This window comes from Rhododendron vialii, chromosome 10a (genome assembly GCF_030253575.1).
Source record: "Rhododendron vialii isolate Sample 1 chromosome 10a, ASM3025357v1".
Lineage (NCBI taxonomy): Eukaryota > Viridiplantae > Streptophyta > Magnoliopsida > Ericales > Ericaceae > Rhododendron > Rhododendron vialii.
The window spans coordinates 872,099-897,607 of NC_080566.1; the positions used below are offsets into that span (position 1 = coordinate 872,099).

The 25,509-nt window shown below is 38.3% G+C and overlaps 3 protein-coding genes across 5 annotated transcripts; 2 read left to right on the forward strand and 1 right to left on the reverse strand.

The window, feature by feature from the left end:
- The first annotated feature begins 6,430 nt into the window (after positions 1-6,430).
- LOC131304334 (uncharacterized) lies at positions 6,431-13,681 on the forward strand. Its single transcript, XM_058331553.1, has 4 exons — positions 6,431-7,011; positions 10,140-10,415; positions 11,105-11,242; positions 11,931-13,681. The coding sequence occupies exons 1-4, from the start codon at positions 6,682-6,684 to the stop codon at positions 13,476-13,478; spliced, it is 2,292 nt and encodes a 763-aa protein (XP_058187536.1). The 5' UTR covers positions 6,431-6,681; the 3' UTR covers positions 13,479-13,681.
- Positions 13,682-14,113: 432 nt separating this feature from the next.
- LOC131304407 (uncharacterized) lies at positions 14,114-17,046 on the reverse strand. 3 transcript variants are annotated; one of them, XM_058331633.1, is made up of 5 exons: positions 16,921-17,046; positions 16,199-16,452; positions 15,642-15,785; positions 15,046-15,251; positions 14,114-14,476 (listed from the first exon to the last, which is right to left on the reverse strand). In XM_058331633.1, the coding sequence occupies exons 2-5, from the start codon at positions 16,441-16,443 to the stop codon at positions 14,316-14,318; spliced, it is 756 nt and encodes a 251-aa protein (XP_058187616.1). In that variant the 5' UTR covers positions 16,444-16,452; positions 16,921-17,046; the 3' UTR covers positions 14,114-14,315. The 3 variants fall into 3 exon arrangements, with proteins under 3 accessions (XP_058187616.1, XP_058187617.1, XP_058187615.1); XM_058331634.1 differs by having other exon boundaries at positions 16,199-16,456; XM_058331632.1 differs by having other exon boundaries at positions 16,199-16,546.
- A 1,069-nt stretch (positions 17,047-18,115) lies between these two features.
- LOC131304406 (COP9 signalosome complex subunit 3) lies at positions 18,116-24,599 on the forward strand. The gene is made up of 11 exons (XM_058331630.1): positions 18,116-18,426; positions 19,988-20,103; positions 20,182-20,428; positions 21,255-21,312; positions 21,417-21,506; positions 22,022-22,087; positions 22,826-22,915; positions 23,085-23,243; positions 23,328-23,449; positions 23,865-23,937; positions 24,045-24,599. The coding sequence occupies exons 1-11, from the start codon at positions 18,221-18,223 to the stop codon at positions 24,111-24,113; spliced, it is 1,296 nt and encodes a 431-aa protein (XP_058187613.1). The 5' UTR covers positions 18,116-18,220; the 3' UTR covers positions 24,114-24,599.
- Positions 24,600-25,509: the final 910 nt, after the last annotated feature.

The window sequence follows — 25,509 nt, forward strand, 5'->3', positions numbered from 1 at the left end:
AAAAAGAAAAGAAAAGAAACAAAGACATAAACTAGTAATATGTTATTGGGTATTTTGTTCTTATTATATCAAAATATTAAAATCTATATAGATATATACATACAAAAAAATTAATACTACTATAATCGGAGTCGGATAGTGCTCTACTAGGGCGCGGGGAAAGCAAATATATACCAACCCCTCCCCCATTCACTCATCGAATCGAGGAATATCGCTCGGATCAAGCCGGGGAGGTCGGAGAGGCAGAGACGGAGGCGGATAAATATATTCATAAAAAATACTAATAACTATAATCGGAGTTGAATCGGATTATAACAGGACGGGAAAAGCAAATACCAGCCCGGCCCCCTCCCCCATCACTCCTCGAATCAGGCAATACCCGCTCGGATCAAGCCGGGAAGGTTGGAGGTGGGGTCGCGGAGCGGCAATTGTCATACTATTCGGAGAAATTGATCAGGTGAAGAGTGCATGTTCCGAGTTTGAGTAAGCGACAAAAGGGCCATTAAGAGCGTAAAATGAAAGGGTGTGGCACCAAAGTATGCTCCTCTCGTCCTTCGCATTATTATAAAAATCCTTAGCCATGTCTCTCTCTCTCTAATAAAGAAAAGGGCTTAATTAGCTTGCCAACAAAAACAGATTCTGTTTGGAGACAAGATTTCAACCTCCCATCATGTGTTTCTCTCGTCTTCTTCGGATCTCCCATCCAGTATACTTAAAAGATATTCATAAACTCATCACCAAACTATGTTTTTTATTTACCCTAAACATTTCATATTTCACAGATTGGAGATTGAAAATGATTCGTAACCACAATTCTAAGTGCAACGAGGTTTTTTTTCACATGCGACATTGTTGAACACATGGGTATTGGCTTTACAAGATCATGACAATTGGGAAAACTTAGCCCAGGTTCAGGCTCTTAGCTAGGGTCAGTCGATTCGGGCCGAGTGCAGTTCTGTTCACAACTTTTATGAATTCATCTCGGGTCTTACAAAATTATCAAGAAATTGTTCTTTATGCAACTTGCTTTAGAATATCATGCAAGAATTTAGTTTAATCTGAATCTTGATAGTTTCACTTTTTATAATCCAAAAATTAAAGAACTCATCCACTACAACAGTACCCTGTAAGTCAGTGACGCAGTGCTAAATAAGCTGGTCCCATATTAGCTTTGGTGATCTTGCTCTTTGACCACAGTATTTTTAGTACTTGGACATTTTAATGGGAGTTCTAATTAGTGGAAGGATCTCTTTTCTTTGTCTTAAAGCAAAAGATTTAGGACCAGAGGGATCTTCCCATTTTTGTCATCGGGACCATAGTAATTCCTCTCCTGGTTGGAGGCTATGTACCGCCAGTATCAGCTATCACGTGACCCTTGGCCTTGATTATTTTTTCTTGAATATTAAGAGTGTTCAGGTCAATTTATGCGCACTTCAACTAATCATCTCTCCGATCCGACCAAAGTCAAGTCGTTCACGTTTGAACTAATGAATTCACAAGAAATTACTTTCTTGATTACCGTTAAAGATGGAAACTAATTTTGTCACTCTCATTTTTTCTAACGGCACTCTCCTTTTTTTACAAAACAAACCACCTAATAGAGACATAAATGGAAGTGCAGAAAAAGGAAAATTTCAAAATCACTGCCCTTAAAGATTCTCTTGTTTTTTAAAGAATCTGATTTGATCCTACGGCTAGAAATAAGGTGATACATGGGTACACCAAAAACATGAGAACAGATAACTTGAGTTTATTACCCACCAGCCAAACCTTTGGGGCTCACGTGACCCTTGATTTGCCACTTGGCAGAAACAAAACCAGAGATTCTTTGATCCCCTGTGTTTCTGTACCACGTGGAAGCGAAGCGCATGACAAGCTTATTGGTGGCAGTGTCCCAAAAATGGACTCCTGTGCAGTCTCAGCGAACCACTATTTCGCATGCGCGCTTGGTACTTGGTAGGGGAAAAAATTGGACCAAGGGTCTGTTTCGGTCAATCACTTTTTTTCCCTTTTTTTGTTTGTTTACTCATGTGTGTGTGTGTGTTTTTCTGACAGAGTTTACTAATGTGTTTAAAAATACTCCTACTTTGGCAAAGTCTTTTTTATTTATTTATGAGCTGTGCTATCCACACAAATTTCTGTGCACAGATTTTGTTGTGGGGCCCACCACGAGTCCCACACAAATCATTCAAGCCGTTCATTAAATGTAAAACATTTTTTCAAGGGTCCCCGTAAAAAATAAGCTCAATCCAATACCTATATGTACTTCATCCAACCATCTAACTTTTCATTCAGATTTTCGGATAATGAAAAGTTATACGATTAGATCGAGTATCTATAGGTATCGGATTGAGATTATTTTTTACGGGGACCTTTGAAAAAATATTTTACATTTAATGAACGGTTCGGATGATTTGTGTGGGACCCGTGGTGGGCCCCACAACAAAATTTGTGCACAGATTGTATGTGTGTGTAGACTTTCTGTTTATTTATAATGCAAGGTGTTCCGAGTCAGTTTGTGCGCACCTCGGGTTAATCCTTACAGTCCCTCCCACAATAGTTTTACATGCTTACGCGTGCTAATGAGATGGATCTAAGAGTTATTGACAATGAGAATCGAACCTGAAACCTTAAAATGGAGCAAACACGTCCTAGACCAAGTGGTCTTGGCCTAATTGGTGGACAAGTCATCAAAATAATCTTATTTGCTTGTGTTTACACAAATAACTCAAGGTTATGAAATGGACCTTAACTAAATTTATCCACAAGACTGACAAGAGAGAATAAATTTTCATGACCTAAAATCATCAATGCTGAAACATTGATCTCATTCTCATCATATGGTAAAAAAGATACTACGGTGTATTTTAATTTCTTTGGATAACGAAACATGCATGTATATATTTTTTAGTTTTTTTTGATAAACTGAAATTATAATAAAACTAATTAGAAGAGTATATGAGTCTAGGGTATGCAACACTCTGGGCGTTCGCCCTTAATTGAAAAGAAACACAACTAGGCATATTATTTAAAACATGAAACCCCATATCTATTTGAAGTCCCAAATCTGCCAACTGGTCCGCACATGCATTGCCCTCTCGAAATGTATGTTTCACTTATATCACCCTTAACTGTTGCAAGAGGTACCTGCAATCATTCAATAGAACACTCAATTGGCGTGTTTCATCCCAATTTGTAGCAAGTAACTGGATCATGACCATGGAGTCTGATTCAACTTCCAAGTTTGATAGTTGAAGATTAGTTGCTAACTGTAATCCGTCACGCAACCCCCAAAACATGCATGTATATACATCTACATACATTTGGACGTATACAGAATAAATGAAAAGTATAGGAAATTAAGAATTGGATGAGAGTAAGCACCGACTAGAACCATCTTTGCACATAACAAGGTGTTGTTCTACGCCTACGAACGTGATTGAAATCGTTTATTTTAATCGACAGGCCAAGTTTGTCATTCATTACAAACACTACAAGATCCCCTGGTCCCTCCAAAATGAAATGAAAGTAGTGGTCAAAAAGATACTCTGCCAATCTAACTTCCTTCAGGTACTCATATCGTATGTTGACTACAGTATTTAGAGTAATAGGAGGAGGAGGAGCGAGGAGCAACAAATCTCTTTTTTTGAACGGCAGGAGCAACAAATCTCTGACACAACTTCACTGTGTGTTCTAGTATAAGTTTGATCCTCGCAAGTGGGCATATCTCTCTCTCTCACGTTGTGCGCATAACTCCATGAGTTCATGCTAGGGAATAGACGGCCATCGTACAAATTGTTCACGTACGTGCAGCTACGGCTCCAAAAAAAAAAGAAAATTAACCTTGTCATTAACGAATTGGTATATATTGTTTCTGAAACGAGACAATATATTTATTTTTTCTTTTCTGACATAGGAGTAATATTTATTCTTTCATCTTGCAATTGCTTCTCTAAATTGAGAATTTGTCTTTTCTTTTAACGGAACTGGATTTAGATTGGGTAGCACTTTCCTCCGGTTGCATTGAAATAGTTTTTCTATTCAAACATCTAAGCTTTCCTTGAGCACAGATTAAAATATAGAAACAATAATAGATACAAAATAGACCAAAAGAATAATGAACAAACAAAATGGGACATCTTCTACTTTATTTTACAGATATAAAAATAAACCGAAAAAAACAAAAGGTGAATTTTTGGGCTTAAATGCTGTTGTTTCCTGAACCTTTTTTCATTTTTCATCTTGGGTTCTCCAGCGGCAACGGTGAAGGCATCAAGACCCTATGCAGATCCAGTGGCGGGACTCCACCCCACCTCCACGAGCGGAGTGTTGGGTCCAACATTGAAGTCGAGCGGTCTTTCCTTTTCCTTTTCATTTTTGTTGCTTTTGTATTTTTTGTTTTTGTTTTGTTGTATTTGTTATTTTTCGACCTATGCACTGCGCAATTTATATCTAATATGGATCAATATAACTTGCATTTCCTTTCTCAATGAAAACTAGTAAATAAATCATCCTGTTGCCTGAACTTATCACAGCTGGACTGATTGTAGTCTCAGAACTCAGAAGCCTTGCTGATCATTTCTTACGCCAAAACAGTTCGAATTTCGTCCTACTCATCCCCTCACCTCCAACAAAATCCAATCCCTCTACACTGCCTCATTCGGACCGTCCATACTCGATAATAAACGGCTCAGATTTTATTTCGATCGAACAGATCTCAGCCGTCTAATTGAGATGAAATCTAAGGAACAACCGGGTCTCCGGGATCGCACATAACGAGATGAACAAAGTAAGAAAATAAATTGACAATTGGTGGAATTGTTTGATTCGCTTAACATGCCATAATGACTCTTAGGATGCGTTTTCACTATTTATTTCTTGTCTTCGGATTAATGACAACAGTCAAATTATTTTCGCTTAATGATATTTTAGTTGATGAATGTGAAGAAAATATCCGTCCTATCTAAAAAACACCGTGCAAAGTATGGACTTTAATCCATTTAATTTAGTTGGAACGCCCTGAATGAAAATGACAAGTATGTGATGGTACTAGTTAGCAGTTGTGTATATTAGGGACTGTTGATGGTCAATGCATGTTTTACTGACTGGCCCATTGAGTTGACTAGATCATAAGTCTATTTCATTCGATTAATGCCCATTGACTAGATCATAGGTTAATCTCATTGAATAATAGCATCTCATTGAGTCATACTGATTCCAGAGCATATCCACGAAAAGTTCGTTGAGTGGTAGCCATTGTGGTAATGGTGGTTTACGGAGATTAGTAAAAATGCTACTGATCGATCTGAGTGACGAGTGAATAATTGATCTATATATACAATTGATTTGATCGAATCAGTAAATTTGGATGGTTAAAGGGTGAAGCGGATCAAGGTGACCTCATGTATATATTTTTTGTATAGTAAAAGTAAAAGGGTCTAGTTTTCAAAGGTGATGGTAATAGCATCAAATTCACAAATTGAATCGTTATGATTCTGCATGTCGACTAAAATATTGTTGATTGTTCGCGAGTGGTCGATCTCTACAGTTGGATAGATTAAATTGATAAATCTTATTTAAATTGTTTTCGTATTTGTTAGTTTTGCGCTTAATTTTTGTGAATTATTGGGGCTTTTTATTGGATATATTTGAGAATATTTGGGTAAAAGTAGAAATCTTATATTTTTCAATTCCTTTATTTGAGACAAATCAATAATCTACAAAAATCAAGTACAAAATTAACAAATGCGAAAAAAATTAAATAAAAACAAAATAAAAAAACCCGCAAGAAACTTGATGGAATAGACCTAAATATGACTGATAAACGAATAAATGCAACAAACAAGGGTAGTTACACCAAATATGAGGGAGATTATTCAGTGCCCCCGAATTCTTTTTCTCATCACATTTTTTTTAGGAGATTCAGATTCTTTTTTCACCACACGTTACTGATCATGTAGAATTTACAAGTGTGTGATGGAAAAATAGTAATATACCATGTGGCCGTGCACTAGGTATTGAATAATTTTTCCCAACACCTTATGAATGAGGACCTGGAGATCCTGTAGGATAGAGCGCCCTACAGGGGTTGCTATGCAGTGCACATTCATTGATCTCATCAATCAATGGTTTAGATTAAAAATCAATTTTGACCTTTAAAAATTATTTTTTATTGGTCAAAATTAAAAATTATATCTCAACCATTCATTTCTGAGATCGATTATTCGTGTGCGTTCTGCAACGCGTTGCACTATAGAATTTCCCAATTCTATGAATCATCTCTGACGTCACAGTCCAAATTGAGTATTTTTAACAGAAAAATGTTGTAAATGTAACATTTTTTTATTTTTAACCGTGGTTTTAAAAAGTTACTACTACCACATTCCAATAAATGTCCCCAGGGGCATTGAATAATTTCTCCTCGCCCAGTCCTTCCCCTCCAGTTGTCCCTGGCGCTCACTTCTTTCAAGTTTCTCTCCCCCCAACTCTCGAGTCTCGTGTCTACTTATATACTAGTAGTACTAGAAGAGTCAGAAACAACAATACAGTATTACTAAAACAGAGAGAGAGAGAGAGAGAGAGAGAGAGAGAGAGAGAGGTTTACTACCAACATAAACGCAGAGAGAAGAGAGAGAGAGAGAGAGAGTGACCTACTTGCAGCTACCACTTGCTGCGCCGGAAATGACTGTGTTCGGCCACTCAGGCGGAGGCGGCGGTTTCCTCGCCGGCAAACAAGTCTTCCCCGTAGACTGCCAGGCGGAAGTCTCGCACCGCCTCCTCGAAGCTTCCCACACCGACGATCTCAGATCGGCTCTCGAGTGCGCCGCCGATCCGTTCGTCGACGTCAACTTCGTCGGCGCCGTGTGGCTCAAGGTCCGCAAGGCCGAGGTCACGTGCCGCGAGGACCTGCCCAACGAGGTCCGGTTCGAGTACGAGGAGTTCAAGACTGACGTCACCGCCTTGTTCCTCGCCGTGCATACCGGGAACGTCACGCTTGTTAGGAAACTACTGGTAATGCCCTTTTAGATTTATAGTTTCGGTTGATTGATTATTTTTCACCCTCCTCACCGATCAATGTTGACGTGGTTTTTGTTGTATTGTTTCGTATGGCATACTTCGAATGTTTTTTTTTCCCAGCTGATTATGGAGTGGTTTATGTTTGACTAATGGTGGACTTCACAATCTGTTCGTTCACTAGTATGTTTATCTGCTTTTTTTTTTTTAAATGTTCAACTAGCTTGTGTTACATAGGGGTGATAAACGAGTCACACAGTCGAGTAATAGCTTGATTTGAAAACTTTAAGAGGTTTGCTTGTTTATGAGAGGAGCCGATCTCAAAGGAGCTTTAATCAAAGTAAATATGAGCCGATCTCAAGTAACTTGAATTTTTTGTGTACAATAAGTCAAATGAGCCGAGTAATAAATAGCTTGTTCAAGTTTGGTTTGAAATCTTAACGAGCTTCAAAAAATAATGTTCAAAATAAATCAATCTTCAAGCTTTTAACAAACACATATGAGGGCTCCAGTAGCTTGGCTCGTTTAGGAGCCGTACTTGTTTTACTCTGTTTCAAGTAATTCAAAATTTGATATCTGGTGCCGTAAATGAGCGTGTAGCTTGAATATTTTTTAGCTCAAAATAAACACCTGATTTGGAATTGGTTTTGATGTGTGTGTGTGTGTTTTTTTTTCCGCCAATGTTTAGTAAAGTACTGTAAATTCAAAATTTGAAACCAGGTGCCATAATGAGTTTGTGTTTTACCGTTCTCGAATGCCTTTGGAGGTCAAAATAAACGCCCGATCCTAGTTTCATTTTTAAGACGTGCCGATTCCGTACGGTTTTTTTTTTTTTATCGGATGCCGATTCAGTACGTGATTAAACTATATTTCGGCTAAATTAATTTTTTGGACTATTTTTTTTTTGTCTTTATAGTTTATTCAACATTTTTTTGGTTTTTGTTAAGATTTCTTTTAATTATTTGTTCATACAAACGAGAGGGATATAAAAAGTATTAAATTATTATGACTAAAAACTTATAAAAAGCTCACTGAAAGGAAAAAATAATAAAACGGACGGATTTTTTTGGATTTTTTAAATTTGTTTCTTATTTTTATATTACTATCGTCTAAAGAAATTTAACAAAATCTAATAAAAGCAAAACACTTTGAATAAAGACAAAAAAGAAAAATCCAATAACTTTTAGCCAAATGAAGTTTAAGGCTATTGATGGGTTTTTTTACCCCGAGCTTTGCTTTTAATTAGTTGGAAGAAGATTTTGAAGCTTGAAACTGAATTTTCCTTCTGTAATTACCTTTTAATTGCTGGACCGTTATTTTTGGACATATAGATATTTTGGTCCCTATCACACAGATTTAGCGAATCAGTACCTGGTTGTATCTTAATTGTTGTTTTTTTCTCCAATTAGAACAAAGAGTACTGTCAAATTGGGCAAGCTAGACAGTAGACAGATCGTTTGTTTTCGTCCTTTTCCTTCTTTACGCTATTCTTGACTCTGCATTTTGGCTTTAAATTCTCTCCTTTTTCTCCTTCTAAGCTGCTTGCTTAGTGAAAATTCCTTGATCAGAACATAATCGGAAATGATTGGTACACACCACATTTACATAGATCCAACCACACCTCTCTCACATACACGTGGGTCCCACCATGTGGGCCCCACATAAGACCCGTATGTGGAGCCCACATGTTTGCGAGAGAGAGATATGGTGTGTATATTGGAACATAATTAGGCCTTAGACTTGATTAAGTAAATGGTTTAGCACAATGAGAACTTTTTGAAGCTTGCAACAAGGTCTCCACTCCCACGTACAGCGTATAAGCTTTGGGTAATTCTTCTTACGCACCTTCGAAACAGACCACTTAATAGAGTGAGTTTCACAACATATTTTCAAAATTTAAACCCTTTTTTTTTTTTGGTTGTTGACATGCTTGTCCACGCAAAAATCAGGTTGATTAGACATTTGTAGCAAACTTAGAAATTTACATTTTTCAAAAGAAAAATGGATCATTAAAGTTCTCCTTGTTAACCAATTGATTTGAGTCGGTCACTTATTGATATTCGATGAATCTGATTTTTTTACATGAATGATTTACACATATGGAGCTAAAATGAATGGCTTAGATTGTCAAAATAAGTTGTGGGACCCAACGCTAGCTATTGCATGGTGTGTTTGAGAGGTGCATTTGAACTAGTGTATACGTAGCGATGCTCTTGATTTTTTAATTCCTTCGATTTATTTTTTTTAGCGCATCTTCTGCATAAAAATCCTTTTAAGGGATTATGTGCTGGTGTTAATTTTTTTGCATGCTCGTGATATGTCTAAAATGCTGTAACATGCATTTTAAGTTATACAGTTAAAATGCTGCAACAAGCTTTGAGACGTTCTTTGGGGTCATTTTAAGTTATACAGTTATTTCCTTTTTGAATTTGAGTCTAACCGAAGCATAAATTATTTGTTTGACTTGTCCATTCATGCCGAAAAAGAAAATGTAAACTTTTTTTTTATGATTTATGATTTTTTAAGAAGTGAAATGCATGACATGCAAAATGTGAGCCGTAATGATGAGAAAAGTAGGTACATCGAAGTAAGCTGGCATGGGACTTCTGGAAGGTTTGAGTAGATATAAGAATGGATGTAAGAATGAATGTGTCTCTAGCATTACTCTAAATCTAAATGGCAACAAGACTTAGACCTTATACATTTCATCTTATATGAAGAAAAATATAAAGTAACATTGTCCATAAGATAAGCTTTTTAATTTCCTGGCTTGGGTTACCAGCCCATTTTGGGTTGTCTATAACCCTCTGACATAGTTTGGAGGGACTGAAGTATGGCCCACCTACATGATACATTCCCCCTCTTCTTCGTATTAATGTACTTCCAAGGGCTGCTTGGTAAAATATTTCATGCCCCATTATGTGTCATATCTATCATGTTGACCATTTTGTCTGTGAGTGCCTGAGCGGCCGTGAGCACCTGGACTCAATGAACTGTCCAAAAAGCTGCTGCTAGTTTGGTTTCTTTCTGTAAAATTTTGAGGCAAGTAAAAAACAAGATGAATGACTTGCTGAGTCATTTATGTAATTTGGCATGCTGAGGGTTGGCATTTGTTGAAATGACAGGGTATTGGAGCTGATGTGAACCAGAAACTGTTCAGGGGCTTCGCGACAACAGCGGCAGTGAGGGAGGGCCACCGTGAGATTTTGGAGATCTTACTTAAAGCTGGTGCTTCTCAGCCAGCTTGTGAGGAGGCCTTGTTGGAGGCTAGCTATCATGGGTGTGCAAGGCTTGCAGAACTGCTCATGGGATCTGACCTTATTCGGCCCCACATCGCGGTGCATGCCCTTGTCACTGCATGCTGCAGAGGGTTCACCGACGTGGTAGATGCTCTCATTAAGGTAAAACACCCTACTCACTGACACAAATGGAATGTCCAGCAGTAAGATTCTGGTTAAAAGATATAAACTATAGACATGCAAGTCTGTAACAGAACAAACTGTAAAATTACTTTTACCATCGAACTATTTATTTAAAACTTTGTCCGCAATAGTTTTAGCATCGAACCAGGTTTACAGAAGTAACCGAACAAAGTAGGTTTACAGAACAAACTGTAAACCTACGTTTACCATCAATGTAGGTTGAGTTTTTTTTTGGTAAGTATGTAGGTTGAGTTTAATACAATAGATGCAGCTTTTCTGCTCTCTAACTTTTTTATGGACCTGCTTACCACGTTCTCTAGAAAGTTGCTCTGGTTAAAACCCAATCGTTTTCATCAACTGTTGATCATTCTCAGCATAAAACTTTGTTTTCTTGTCAAAATTGTCTGGAAAAACATTTTGCTGCTTGTCAGTTTGCTGAAGTTTAAGATTGGATGAATTATACACAAACTCCTGTGGTATGCAAAAATAGAATGTTAATATTGTGGCTAAGTGAACCAAGCTTGGGTGCATCTTGGAATTGTTACTCCTAGGTGTTCGATGGGGATAATCTAGGGGCTTCGGATCACTTGATTAATTTCTCTTTGTGCTTTACATTTGTGCTTATTTAGCGCAACAATTTAATGCAATAACCCTATGCCTATTGACAGTGTGGAGTAGATGCAAATGCAACTGACCGGGTGCTGCTCCAATCATATAGGCCTTCTCTACACACGAGTGTTGACTGTACTGCACTTGTGGCTGCTGTTGTTAGTAGGCAGATATCTTGTGTCCGTCTGTTGCTAAAGGTAAGGTTCTAATCTTGATTGGGATAGTTTTTTATTTTTGGTTGAATATGCTGATTGAGATAGTTGTTTGAAAATAAATCTTAATCTGGGTAAAAAGTAGCAGGATTTAGAACATGTGGTGCAAGCCTATATGCATCCATCTCTCAGCCTCATGCCTTGGAGGTGAAACCGTTCTTTTATCTCCATCAAGAGGCTTTTGCAAATTTCTAATCTACTGGATTATGTATTAAACCTTCAAGACTACTGGTGAGGGGATTAGCAATAACACATCCTCCAAGGTTATATCATCCTATGTTTGAAGCATCCGAGATACCGAGGGGAGTGTATCTTGTGCTTTTGCAGGATTCGTTCTCCAACACGTGTAATACTGCTCATGATTCTCAGGAAAGGGATTTGGTATTCATCTATGGGTAATGGGGTGGTCCTCTCTAAAAGTTGTCAGGGTAACAACTGGAAATAGCTGGATTTGTCCTCGAATCTTGACAACATTTCCATTTTCATAATTGTGCGTGCTACATCACAAATTTAGAATCTCAACAGAAACCTACCGTATCTCCATGGTACACTGAATCGTACTACGGAATAAAACAGAAAATGACAATTTGCAATGGTCTTCTTTTTTGTTTTTCTTTTTTCTCTTCACTCTGTTTGGAAAATGACAAACTTGCTTTCTCCAATTGTAAAACAGGCTGGCGCTAGAACAGACATCAAAGTGCAACTAGGGGCATGGTCATGGGACCCTGCTTCAGGTGAAGAGTTCAGAGTGGGCGCTGGATTAGCAGAGCCCTACGCCATCACTTGGTGCGCAGTGGAATATTTCGAACAAAGTGGCGCTATCTTGCGCATGCTCCTCCAAGCAGTCTCCCCCGACAGCCCACACCATGGAAGAACCCTCCTCCACCATGCCATTCTATGTGGCAGTACAGGAGCCGTCAATGTGCTCTTAAGTTGCGGTTCACATGTCGAAGCCCCTGTTAGAACCCAAAAAGCTGAATTTCGTCCAATACACATGGCTGCCCGTCTCGGTTGTTCAGAAATACTTGAATCCCTTGTTGATAATGGCTGTGATATGAACTCAAAGATAGACATTGCTGAGACAGCTCTAATGATCTGTGCAAAATATAATAGGGAAGGGTGTCTAAAAGTTTTGGCCTCAGCTGGTGCTGATTTCGGCTTGGTCAATATAGCCGGTCAGTCTGTATGGTCAATCGCGGAATCAAACCGGTGGTCCCTTGGTTTTCAGCAAGCTGTGCTGGATGTTATTAGGTCTGGAAAAGTTCCCAGATCTAGCAATACATCTGTTTTTTCTCCTCTTATGTTTGTTGCTCGATCGGGTGATATTGAAGCCTTGAAAGCTCTAATTGGATGGCCCGAAATTAATCTTGACTATCAAGATCATAAGGGTTTCTCCGCTGTCATGGTTACTGCAATGGAAGGTTACGTTGAAGCTTTCCGGTTACTTGTATATGCCGGGGCTGATGTGAAGCTGTGTAACAAATCTGGCGAGACTGCCCTTACCCTATCTGAACTAAATCAAAAGCGTGATCTATTTGAGAAGGTAATGCTAGAATTTGCTCTTGAAAATGGAAATCGCAATGGGGGAGGTTTTTATGCCCTACATTGTGCGGCTCGGCGTGGAGACGTGGACGCAGTGAGACTGTTGATGAATAGGGGATATGACGTAAATGTTTCTGATGGAGATGGATACACGCCACTCATGTTGGCTGCCAGAGAAGGCCATGCACGCATGTGTGAGCTATTGATTTCCTTTGGAGCCTGTTGCGACTTGAAAAATGTGAAGGGTGAAACTGCACTATTACTCGCGAGGAAGGCTAGGGCACAGAACGATGCAGTAAGGGTGATACTTGATGAGCTTGCTCGGAAACTGGTTTTAAGTGGTGCTATTGTGTCAAAGCATACCAAGGGAGGAAAAGGATCGCCGCATAGCAAGGTTGTTAAAATGGTCGAGGCCACGGGGGTTTTGAGGTGGGGGAATTCGAGCACAAGGAATGTCCTGTGTCAAGAGGTCGAGTTGGGACCCAGCTCGAGGTTTAAGAGGTTTAGACAGAGGAAGGGTGATGCCAGTGAGCCTGGGGTGTTTCGGGTGGTGACAACGAAGAACAAGGAAGTGCATTTCGTGTGTTCGGGTGGATTGGAGGCGGCGGAGCTGTGGGTGAGGGGGATAAAGCTTGTGACAAAGGAGGCTGTATTTGGTAGAAAGCAACTGGAAACATGATGCAGGGTTTTACTTTCAAGTATTATGAGTAGGAAGTCTGTATAGATGTTTGGGTATTGGAAGTACTTTGTCTCGAAGTACTGAACTATGTGTCCCGCTGTAAAAATTTTGATTGATGTAGTTGTAAAAGCAAATACTATATTCTTCAAAGTAGAATCTCAGGATTTGTTTATCAATCTATATGGTCTTTGGGTTCAGTCATATTGCCCAAAATTTATTGGGACATCTACATTTCTAAGTTACGGATCAAAACGTTCTGTTTCCCGTCATTGGCATGATCCAGCTATTAGGTATAAGCCCAAAAATGCAGTACGAAAACTGGCAAATTTTCCCGTCACTGTATTTTGGAGGTGTGATTCTTCTTTTACGCCCATGACTATTCAACGAATGCGAAGGAAAAAATTCCAAGTCTCGTTATAATCAAGATCTTCTCGGGTGACCATTTCTCATGTGATGCAATATGAAATTGAAGTATTGCATGACATTTTGAGTTGTTCATTTTGTAGGTCTTAATGGACTTCAACATCGTGAACGAAAACACTATTGGATCTCAATGGAAAATCAGCTCACTTCGTAATGTAAAAAGTCAATAACTCCAAAACTTCACACTTTAAAAAGGGAACAAAACATATCAATACGAGGAAAATTTCTGAACTGCAAATCAGCAAATTTGAGATTCATAACTACATCATTTCACACCACATAACTTTAGTTAATAGATGAATGGACATACAACATCTCTACCAAAGCGCAACATGAATTTTAGAGCTTTGTTACGGAGAAAACCCACAAAAGAAAATAAAAAGTAGCTCCCCGGAAAATGATACCTTGAAGACCCTAATCACTTGAAGATCCAGCATCATCATCTTCATGGTCTCTAACAACCTTCTCTATGAGCCTCTGCCGAACGCCATTAAGGACTGCTTTTCTTGATTGCTCGCTTCCACTTTGCCCGTCAACGAGAACAGGATTGGATTGGCAGAGGACCAAGGCAACACCTACCAATACGGAAATGTATAACGAGGGGAAAAGTAACAACCATTTTAAATCAGAATGCACACAAGATAAGAGGCTGAAAATATAAATCATGCTGCAAATGAGAAGATGTTCACGGCTGATATCGTAGAAGCATTGCATGTGGACATGACACATAAATACACAGCGAAAACAACTGGTCACTGCCTCACTGGTGCCATTATGTGCATGCAGGAACCTTACATTTCCAGGTTTAACTTCCATCCTCAAAGAAGAAAAAGAAGATGCAAAAATAAACTGTAAAATTCCTAATCCCGTGCTCCATCATAGAGGAGAGAAACAGTGCAACTGTGATGGCTAACTATTACTCACACCTCTTCTCACAGAAACCATCGACAAGAAAACATATTAGAAAGCTGATATGTACATAAACTGATGCAAAGATCTGAAATAGGAGTTCTTGATGGTTTTAAAGCACGCACGTCATTGGTGCATAACCTCTAGTTCTAGGAGAAGCAACTACTTAATGCCACATTTCAAGGGGCCAAAAGTTAAAATAAATAAAAAACGATAAAGCAAATTTGAGATATACCTTCTGGAGTACACCTGCGACCAAAACTATGCAATCCTACATAATTCCCCTTGACAGCACCATTATTGTAGACCAAAAGAGTGGGAAGATTTCGATCGGGATAGTTAGGTATGCAGTCAGTAGATATGATCTTCACAAATTTTGTTCCTGGATATTTCGTTGCCAGGTCTTCCAAACATTGCAGAAGAAGCCCACATTCTGGGTATCTATAGAAAATCAAAACAGAGATCAAAACAAGCATGAATAATCACATAGGGGTACCCATGAAAGCTAAAGACAGAGATCAAGACACACATGCATGATCAAACAGAAATGCATACACATCCAAAGACATCTGTAGTAGACAGAATGCTGCTAAGAACCTAACAAATAATGACAATAAGTTCCATAAGTAGCACAAGTGCACAACAATCAATTCAATAAGTAGCAGATCAACAGGAAGTATCAAATTTTGAAACATAGCTAGGACTGCAACCGGTAGACATCATCTTAACAAGAAGTAGCACAATCAATAGTTTCTCGTTTGAAGTACGGATCGTATTTCCAACAAGTAGTAAAACAGTTGAAGTATCAGATTTTCAAAAATCAGTTATTACCCATCTTTGTATAAAATCACCACGACCCAAACATCTTCTGGAGCTTGAGAAACCTCACGTACGAAATCAGATCCAGAAATTGGAACCACTGATCCATACCTCCGAACCTTAGCTACTTCTCTCATCTCTGCCAACCTTTTCTTCCTAAACCAATCAAATTGCAAAAGAATTAGGGCTCCAAATCATGTAGAGTGGAACATCACACTAGCTTCACTACAGATTCTCATAAGTGTTCATCTTTCTTCATGGATTTTCACTTATTCGAGATAAAATATCTAACAACTAGATTTTACCTCTTTCCTGGAATAATTACCAGGCAATTTATAAATCAACACAGAAATACTTGAGAAATTATCATAGGCGTTGATTTTTCTTCACGGGTGTTCATTTTAAACCTCAATCTTTCCTGGAGATAAGTTACCTGGATATGACTATCTAAAAATACCTAAACACAGATTATTTTTAATTAAACCTCCAAATTTACCTATTTCCTGGAAATAAGTTACCAAGAAACTTTCTTGTCGAACAAAACAAACAGAAACTGAGCTAAAAATTACCGGTACTCTTCAAGGAAGCGATCGTCGTTGAGATCGGGGTCGTCTTCGAGATCTTCAAGCTGATCCTCGGTCCTGATATCGATCCACGATTTGTCTTTGGGTTTGGAGTCTTGGGCTTCGGATGGGGTAAAAGGAGGAGGCTGGAACGGAGGGGGTTTAGGAGGAAGGTTTCCCAGTTTTCTCTGGATGTCGTCCCATTGCGTCGACGCTCCTTCCACATCTTTGTACACATAATGGTAATCCATCTCTCACAACTAGTTAAATCACCAAGGAACAATACACATTTTTTATTTAGCTAGCCACCTTTCTTGTCCACAATCCAACAATTCAAGCCATTTCACCGATCATCTATTAAAAAAAAAAAAAATTCCCTTTTTTCTTGAGTTCTTCTAAAGTATTCTTTAAACCCACAAAGAAATCAATAAATTTTCTGTTATAAGAAAAAATTTGCACTTAGAATCAGACTAACTACTCAAACGTTACTACTTACTAGATGTCTCCATTAGGGAATTCCAAATTAACAACCAAAGGCTCGTGATAACAAGAATCAAGAACGACTGCCTTTGATGAAGCAAATTCGTTGGATTAGGAATGCCGATCAAAAGCTAATATTTTTGTACAAAAGATATGATTCAGACTCAAAATCGCAGCAACGGAGATTCGAGTACTAATTTTGGTCATCAAAATCCCACTACAAATTTGGAAGAGCAGAGAATTCATACCTGTTATTGGATGAAAGATGATGGGGGACGGGACAGATCGCCGGACTCACTGCACTTGCTTCTCACTCCTCAATCTCTCTCTCTCTCTCTCTCTCTCTCGCTTTTCGGTTCAGATGACTACAACTCACTACTGGGAGTTACTACTATTACCTTTGCATTTTGGACTCGGAAATGGGCCGTGTTTTTGTGTGGGTTGGCCCATTAGATGGGCCGATCCTAGTGAGACCAGCCCAAAATCTTCCCGAACATTGGATGGGCTTTTCCCTAAACCCAACAACAAGGACACACGACACAAGACCGGACTATACCTGACTCGTGGTGTGTTTCACTAAATAAACTAAGTACTACTTATTTTTTGAACTAAAAGTTATGTATTTTGCAAGAATAACCTGTCAGTCCTGTCTCGTAAAACGAAACATAAATATTTAAAAAATAATAACCTTTAGTAGAACGGGGCCTTAGTGAGGTCATAAGGGTTATCTAGCTTGTTTTATTCACTTTCTTTTTAGCTCACCCTTGTTAACAGAGTGTAAAACAAAACCCTCACCTTCACTGGTGTTAGGGGTGGATTCAATAGAAGGGAAAAAAAAAATCATCATTACATTTTCTATCAAGTTCAAATAAGAACAAACTTATTATGAGAACCAAAAAAAAAAAAAAGCTGATTGACCAAGTAATGGGGACGAATGCTACATTACGTGAATCCTAGTATAGCTCCGTTGAGGCCTGAATTAGTGAATTTCACCCCCAAATACTTTACAAGTTTTAGTTTCTTCATACTTTATTTCCAAACCAAACAAAGCCTTTCTTTTCATTACTATTTTCCCAACAAAGCTTTTCTTCTCATTATTGGTTTTTTTTTATCTTTCATGCAAACTAGGGCCAGTAATGCTACGGACACGTTTCCTTGGCCACTTTCCGACTACTCATCTCTCACATATGTATGACCTAATGGGATAATACTACATACACTCTCCTCCCGATCATTCATCTTTCACATATGTGTACGTAGCATTGTCCCATAAGGGCTTCATTTTTGGACCTGAAAGAGTCGCGGGCCTGGAGAAGAGGCCTTTTATTTATTTTTGATCCGCGAAGAGGCCTTTTATCACTCAGCCCATTTCTCACTGAGTCTATGACTCAGACCAAACGAGTTAACTCCGGAGTGTCCCCTCTCCTACGCATATATAAAACTCATCTGACGTCTCACTCCGTTCCTTTCCGAAGCTGTGAAATCGACTGGTTCGATAAAAAACCGATCGATTTCTAACCCTAGAAATCACACGAAAACAGGAAAACGATGAATCTGAACATGAACATGAACTACGCGGAGTCTCTGGTGCTTCAGACCAAGAGGCTATCGGGCACCACTTCCGAAGACCTCAATTGCCTTCACAGCCTCCTCAAGCAATCCGAGGAGACTCTCCGGACCGAGTCTGCTCGTTTCGCTTCTTCTCTTGCCGACCTCGACCCGTTCAAGCACTCTCTCGGTTACCTCTACATCCTGTAAGCATCCGTTTTCTTTTCGACTGTGCGTATACAGTCCGTACGTATGCATAATGTGTAAGCAATTCGTATTGCAAGCGCGCGGGTTTGGTTGTGGGAGGTAGATTGCGTGGGGTGTTGTGTTAGGGTTTGGGTGCATATCCATTTGTGTACTGCCTACTTGGTGTTGTTTTGTGTTCATGTTGATGAATTGGAAAGTATATTTGTAATTCGAATGCGTCTTTGTGCTTCTATGTGTGCCTTTTTAGCCGTTGGAGTTCTGAGATTTTTGCTAAGGTGTTGGGCGTTGTTTTAGTGTTGTTCCACGTTGATGTATATGTACTGGAGAATATATTTGTGATTCATTGCGTGGGGAGTTTTGTTAGGGTTAGGATTTGATATATATCCATTTGTGTACTGCCTACTTGGTGTTGTTCTGTGTTCATATTGAAGTATGGGAAATTATATTTGTAATTAGTATGCGTATTTGTGCTTGTCAATGTCTGCATGCTTGTTTAGTTGTTGGAGTTCTGATATTTTTCTGAAGGTGTGGGGCGTCGTTTTAGCGTTGTTGTTTGTTTATGTATATGTACTGGAGAATTTGTTTGTGAATTGTATACATACTCATGCATTTGTGTATATGCCTGATTAGTTGGAGTTCTGAAATCCACGGGATTGAATCGATTGATATCTCCGAAGGTGGGCGTGGATTTAGGGCTGGGCTTTGGTTGCATAAAAATTTCGGGTATTGAATATTTCTGATCTATTGGAGTGTTTATGGATGCAGTGTTATTTGATGACTATGCACGAGACTGCATATAGGAGTACAGAGTATGCAAGTGTATCGTTTTCTTTGTCTTTATTCTTGTACTATTTGCTAGGCAGGCATGTAAGTGTGTGTTAACTTACGAAATTAGTGAACTGTCGAGGTGGGTTGCAGACTTGCAGTCCAGGATAGGTACTTATAAAGGGGGTGATGAAGTGATTTGTGTTGTATTAGCAGATAGATTAAATAAGCATCTGTGTACAGTTCATATTTTATTAGAAATTGGAAGTAAGAGAAATGAGTTGAGTCCTTGATTTGTAACTTACATAAACTGTGAGGGAGATCAGTTATCCATATGTTAGTGCCTTTTTTCAAAGGAAAATGAAGAGGCACAAGATGATAAGGATTTCATAGCGTCAGACTTATCATGATATGCAGTCGGTGTTGGTTGTTATAGTTAAAAATAAACTTTACCAGACTTGATATCATGTCTTCATTGGGTAATATACAAAAAATTTCTTCATAATTGCAGTAACTCAATCACCAAGGAGCAGAAGTTTCCATACTGTTGAAACTCATTTTGAAAAGTGAGAGAAAAGAAGAAATATTAATATTATATTATAGTTGAAATCCATGGCATTGGAAATTTCTGCTGCAGATCGATAGAGTTCATTCTGATTCCTGCATTTGTTTAAAACCACAGTCTACGAACACAATGCCCGCTTTATAGAGTCAGTCGAATGGCATACATAGTAAGACAAACAACCTGCTATGGGTTCCAAACTAAGGTTGATATTCTATGGCTCATGACGGCAGGGAGGCATGCACGGCTGGAACGATCTCGAAAGAGCTAGCTAATGAATTGGTTCTGTCCATTGCCAGATTTATCAGTGAATGTGATGCAGAACAGATCCGTTTGGCGCCTGAAAAATGTATTGATCTCTGTATTTGACAAGTGTGATATTACCTACATACCTTTATCACTTTTTGTTGATATGTTGAATTTGCAGTCATATCGCTTTGCAAGAGGTTCAAGGACCAAGTCATGCAGCTTGAAGCTCCTATACGGGGGGTAGCTCCTCTTCTAACAGCTATTAGAAAACTTCAATCCTCATCTGAACAGTTGACTACTTTGCATCCGGATTTTCTTCTCCTTTGTGTACTGGCAAAATGCTATAAAACTGGTTTATGCGTTTTGGAGGATGATATATTTGAGGTGGATCAGCCAAAGGATTTTTTCCTTTATTGTTATTATGGGTGAGTTGCTTTTGCTTTAAGTGTTTTCTTCATTTATTTTGATGCTTGCTTTTGACTAGGAGCGCAGTGTTAGTTTCTTGGAGCTTTTTTTTTATTGGCACTTTCTTACTCTCTCTGAAGGCTTGTTGTCAAGCTAGTAAACACGACTCGTTTATTGTGTTGCCATTGAGGAGAAGTGAAGCGAGCGACCTACATGATGGTGTGAATATAGAATTTACCAGCAAAGAGAGCTGTTGAGCTTAGGTTTCTGAGGGAAAAAATGCATAACCATAGTCTCAAGCATCTTTTATGTATTAATTTGTGATTCGGTTTAATTAGAGAATTATATTTAGAAAATACTTGGGTTGTGTAATCTGAGTTTTATTCGTTTAGATGTTGGTGTTGATAAGCTGGTAGATTCCATATGTTGAATTTACTCTGGGCCTCGATGAGTGGTATCCAGGGTAATGTTACTCGTGGAGCTTTCAGCTTTGCTCATACTGCTTCCTCGGACAAAAGATTAAAGCTTTGGTTTTCTAAGAGCCTGAACTCACTAAGTTCCACTCGAAAAGAGCATTAGAAAAAGAGCTCTTTAGAGTTCACACATCTAATGGCATTCAGGTGTTCAAGCGCCTTAGTTCCCTTAATTGAACACGTTCCACTGTAGGCTATTGAGTCGTTACGTCTGGACTCCTTACTAGCTTGATATAATGTAGATTTATTTGCTTAATAATTGATTTATGATTTCATTAACTATTTGCCCGGGTGCCTGATGATATGTTCATAGGTGCTTTGGGATCAAAAGGAACATCTGACAGATAACTATTTACTTTTGGCATCTTGACAGGGGAATGATATGCATCGGACAGAAGCGCTACCGCAAAGCATTGGAGCTTCTGCACAATGTAGGTGAACTTTCCTTAGTCAGCCATGTTTTTTTTATAATTGTTAAGTTTGCCATTGATTACTTGTTAATTGTTACACTATCTTTGTTGCTTGCTGCCATCAGGTTGTAACTGCTCCAATGTCTTCTATAAATGCCATAGCCGTTGAGGCATACAAGAAATACATACTTGTCTCACTCATTCACCTTGGGCAGGTTGGCTTTAATTTTCTCCTTAATGCTTTGTATTCGATAATTATGGGTCTTGTAGGGTACAAGGAACTGAAGGGGAAGGTTTACAAAGAAGTGGCTCAATAGTTAGCCTTGATTGTTGTGTTTTGTCGTTACTGGTGAATTTCGTCCAGTAGAATTGTGCTTTTTCCCAAGAAGAAAATATTGTTAGTGTGCTGGATCTGTTTGGTAAAAGGAAGTTGCTAACTATTTTGACCTTCTGATGTATCACTTTTGAAGTGTTTAATTTTCACATCACTTCATTCCACGTAGTTGTTGTCAGTTGTCACTGTTTCAACAACTCCTTTTTCTCCCTTCTGAAAAGAATTCATTGGTGTCACCCTGTGTGCTTACACTCCCTATTTTTACTTGGCAAATGTCTATCTGAACCACCCCTCTTTTGGAAATGTTGTTTAGAACCTTATATTGTAGCTTCTTCTTCCTTTTTTTTTCTCCTTTTTTTTGACATTTTCTTTGACCTGTTTCTTTTCTGATGGTAGTTCTCAACCAGTTTCCCTAAATACACGTCCTCAGTGGCTCAAAGGAATTTGAAGAAATTCTCTGAGGTAATACTTGTAATCTGCAATTTTCATTTGTTCGATGACTTTCCAAACCACTAAAACTTGCGCCTTTAAGGACAAGTGATAGAACCAGCAGCTTCTTTACTGGAATGGGCCCAATTTGTATTTTCCTTGAAGTTGCAAGCTAAAAGAAGTGATGCATGGAGAGAAGTTTGTTATTCAGGCCCATCCAAGTTTAGGGTTGGTCAGAATTTCAGGAACAGAGTCACTTGACAATTTAACATCTTCAGCATATGCTCGATAGTGGCACAGTGATTCGGATCACATCCCCAAAAAATGCATGCCAGTCTAATGAAAGGAAGTAATAGAACTGCAGAACAAATAGGAAAGCATATATTCGCCGGCCCAACTTTGATGCTTTGAACTGGCTTCTAAGTTAATGACTTGTCTCTTCAGTTATGATAGAGTATGGGGCCATCTATGTTTTTAGAAACTGTATATTTAGGTTGGTTGCCCTATACAGTCATCTCATTTCTTGTGTCCTATTCATCTATTGTGCAGTTTAGACTTTATATTTCTTCTCTGATGTCTTTTTATTCCCTGACAGTTCATTATGCAACCCAAATAAATAAATCCTCCTCCCATTAAATTTGGCTTCCCTTAAGAATGTTGTGTAATTGTTTTTCTTGCATTTTAGTTGTTTGCAAATGGCATGTTTATTTTCTTTTTAAACTCTGTGATCTTCTAGTTAAACCACTATGTGTCTTGTTCTCTTTTGGGCAGCCTTATATTGACCTAGTGACTTGTTATGGCAACGGAAAAATTTCAGAACTTGAGGCATATGTCGAGGAGAACAGGGATAAGTTTGAAAATGTGAGTTCTCTATGGTTCACTTCAGTTTACTCTTAAAAGAATTTTGGAAAAGAATCCTCGGGCAAGGTTGTGCGGTTTGATGCTATTTCATTCAGTGGGTATAGTGAAGCTTTTCGCAAATCATTTGGTCATCTGAATTGTTTTCCTTTTGTATCCTTTCTTTTCCAAGGACCACAATCTTGGATTGGTAAAGCAGGTTGTATCATCCATGTACAAGCAGAACATCCAGAGATTGACTCAGACATACTTGACTCTCTCCCTCCAAGACATAGCCAACACAGTGCAGCTGAATAGCCCTAAGGAGGCAGAAATGCATGTACTTCAAATGGTAATTCTTGACTGTCTTGCTTTTTAATACTGCTCTTTCAGTTTGTGCCTTGGCTATTCTAATAATTTTTACTCTGTATTTTAGATCCAAGACGGTGAGATATATGCAACAATAAATCAGAAGGATGGAATGGTTAGATTCCTAGAGGATCCTGAGCAATACAAAACCTGCGAGATGATTGAGCGAATTGACTCATCCATCCAGAGGTATGCTATTGAGAGAATGTGGAAATTCAGTTTTTTTACAAAGAGATAAAAGCTCATGCTATCCGTGACAAGCTCGATAACCTAATATGGCGGCCAATTGGAATATGAACTATGAAAGATGACCTTGTATATTTCACTTTTGATACTTCTAATCCTGAAATAAACAGATTATCAAAGAATCGAACTTTCTGAGAATAGTTGATGAGTTTTAGCTAATGTTTAGGATGGTTATTTCCTTCGGATGCACTTGCCGATAACTTATGATAACGGTTAGACACGGCAAAATACTGGTTGTGACCTGCCTACCTATACTAGAACAAAGCCAATGAACATCTAAAGGCCTTTCTCCGTGACTTATTGTTTATACTGCAACAGAAAGCGGTGGAACTTAAGTTGGCCTTTATTTTTGTTTCAGGATAATGACTCTATCAAAGAAGCTGACTGCTATTGATGAACACATCTCCTGTGACCCTCAGTACTTGGCAAAGGTGAGCCTGCCTTGGACATTTTACGAAGAGATCATTGTTAACTAATTGTACGCACTTGTAACTAAAATGATGGGTATGCTATTTAACTTGTTTTGCCATACATGTAGGCTGGGAGAGAGCGCCAAAGATTGGACTTTGACGACTTGGATTCCGTACCTCAAAAGTTCAATATATGAAACACACAGGACCTAACTTGATACCTGCAAGAGATGGTAACTGATTATGGGAGTGTTTTGGTCGACCTACTTTCATTTATCAAAGGCGAAATGTTCTGGCGTTTTGATCCCAAGAGGGAACATGAGTGATATGTGCTGTCAAAATCTCGTTTAGTTGTGAGAAGTGGTTATGAACATGATCCATGCAAGTATTCTATCCTTTTTTCCCCTTGCTAGTTGTAGTTTCTAATTCTGTTTCCTCCAAGCCGGGTCTCTTCGCCCTCCCCCTTCCCCTTTTGTTGGTTTACAAGCCCAGAAAGGTTGTGATTGATACAGAAGTTGGTTGCTTCAAAGAAATATGCAATGGTTGGATATGCCGATTTCATTGATGGAGATTGTTTTCATTTTGCAAGCCAGGGATGGAGATTACTGTTTGTGCCATGTGCGCTCCTTAGCACGTTCTTCTTTGGTAATGTAATCCTAGCACATTCAATTCATGTATATATACATATAAAAAAGCAACAGAACCGTGGAAGTGATTTTCACAATTCACATTTTTCCATCAGGGTTTTTTTTTTTTTTTTGGGACCGATTTGGAGAATTCAATGATTTAAAAGAGACATGATGGTTGCATTTCGAAAGTTGTCACTTTCCCAGTGCATCTTGTCAGTTGTGATTTAGAAATTAGAATTTTTAAAATGTAAGAAGAGAAGGGTTTAAGGAAATTTATTTTGGCACTCCAATTTTAGTCACACATTTTGTCTTAATATGTGAGATTACAAAATAAAAAGTAGAATGTCACCTGTTAAAAGTGGAATGTTAAACTCACATCTCAGGGTTTAAATAGGAACCGTCTCAAGATTTATCTGTTAACTGTAAATATTAAAAATATCAAAACTGAATGATGAATTAAAATTATCGGATGAGTCTAGTATTATTTTTTACTCCATAAGAGAATATTTGTTTTGGTCGGCAAAGAAAATATTACTGTATTACTATTATGATGAAAAATGAAATGAGAACAGTGAAAATGAAAGTGACAGTTTCAAACATAGAATAGAATGTCATCGGAATGTGTCTTAGTCGGACGTGAACTCTTAACTCCTATTTTTAAATTTTTACCATTAGTTAGAACTCTCATTTCTGGTCATTTTTTAAAAAGTTTATGGGTTTGCTAATTTCTTGACTCCCGAGTTTCAAATTTTCGAATATTTTACTTAAAACACTAGTAGAGTGCAAATTGTCATTTCCCCTAAAAATGGGATGTTGTTTTCTACTCACAACTTTATCGAGGTATTTTCGATTAAGGCTCTGTTTGAAATCTAAAGAGAAGAAAAGAAAGGAAAATAAAATAAAAATAAAAGAAAAATTAACTATTTACAAAATTTTAAATTGTTATTTTCTTTCTTTTCCATCC

Excerpts from the sequence above, each read along its gene's own strand:
- LOC131304334 (XM_058331553.1), top strand. The coding sequence starts at position 6,682 with ATGACTGTGTTCGGCCACTCAGGCGGAGGCGGCGGTTTCCTCGCCGGC. Across the intron at positions 7,012-10,139 it reads CGCTTGTTAGGAAACTACTG|GGTATTGGAGCTGATGTGAA; the intron begins GTAATGCCCTTT and ends TTGAAATGACAG. Across the intron at positions 10,416-11,104 it reads TGGTAGATGCTCTCATTAAG|TGTGGAGTAGATGCAAATGC; the intron begins GTAAAACACCCT and ends GCCTATTGACAG.
- LOC131304407 (XM_058331633.1), bottom strand. The coding sequence starts at position 16,443 with ATGGATTACCATTATGTGTACAAAGATGTGGAAGGAGCGTCGACGCAA. Across the intron at positions 15,786-16,198 it reads CGCTTCCTTGAAGAGTACCG|GAAGAAAAGGTTGGCAGAGA; the intron begins GTAATTTTTAGC and ends TGATTGGTTTAG. Across the intron at positions 15,252-15,641 it reads GTGATTTTATACAAAGATGG|ATACCCAGAATGTGGGCTTC; the intron begins GTAATAACTGAT and ends GATTTTCTATAG.
- LOC131304406 (XM_058331630.1), top strand. The coding sequence starts at position 18,221 with ATGAATCTGAACATGAACATGAACTACGCGGAGTCTCTGGTGCTTCAG. Across the intron at positions 22,916-23,084 it reads ACAGGGATAAGTTTGAAAAT|GACCACAATCTTGGATTGGT; the intron begins GTGAGTTCTCTA and ends TTCTTTTCCAAG. Across the intron at positions 23,244-23,327 it reads AAATGCATGTACTTCAAATG|ATCCAAGACGGTGAGATATA; the intron begins GTAATTCTTGAC and ends TCTGTATTTTAG.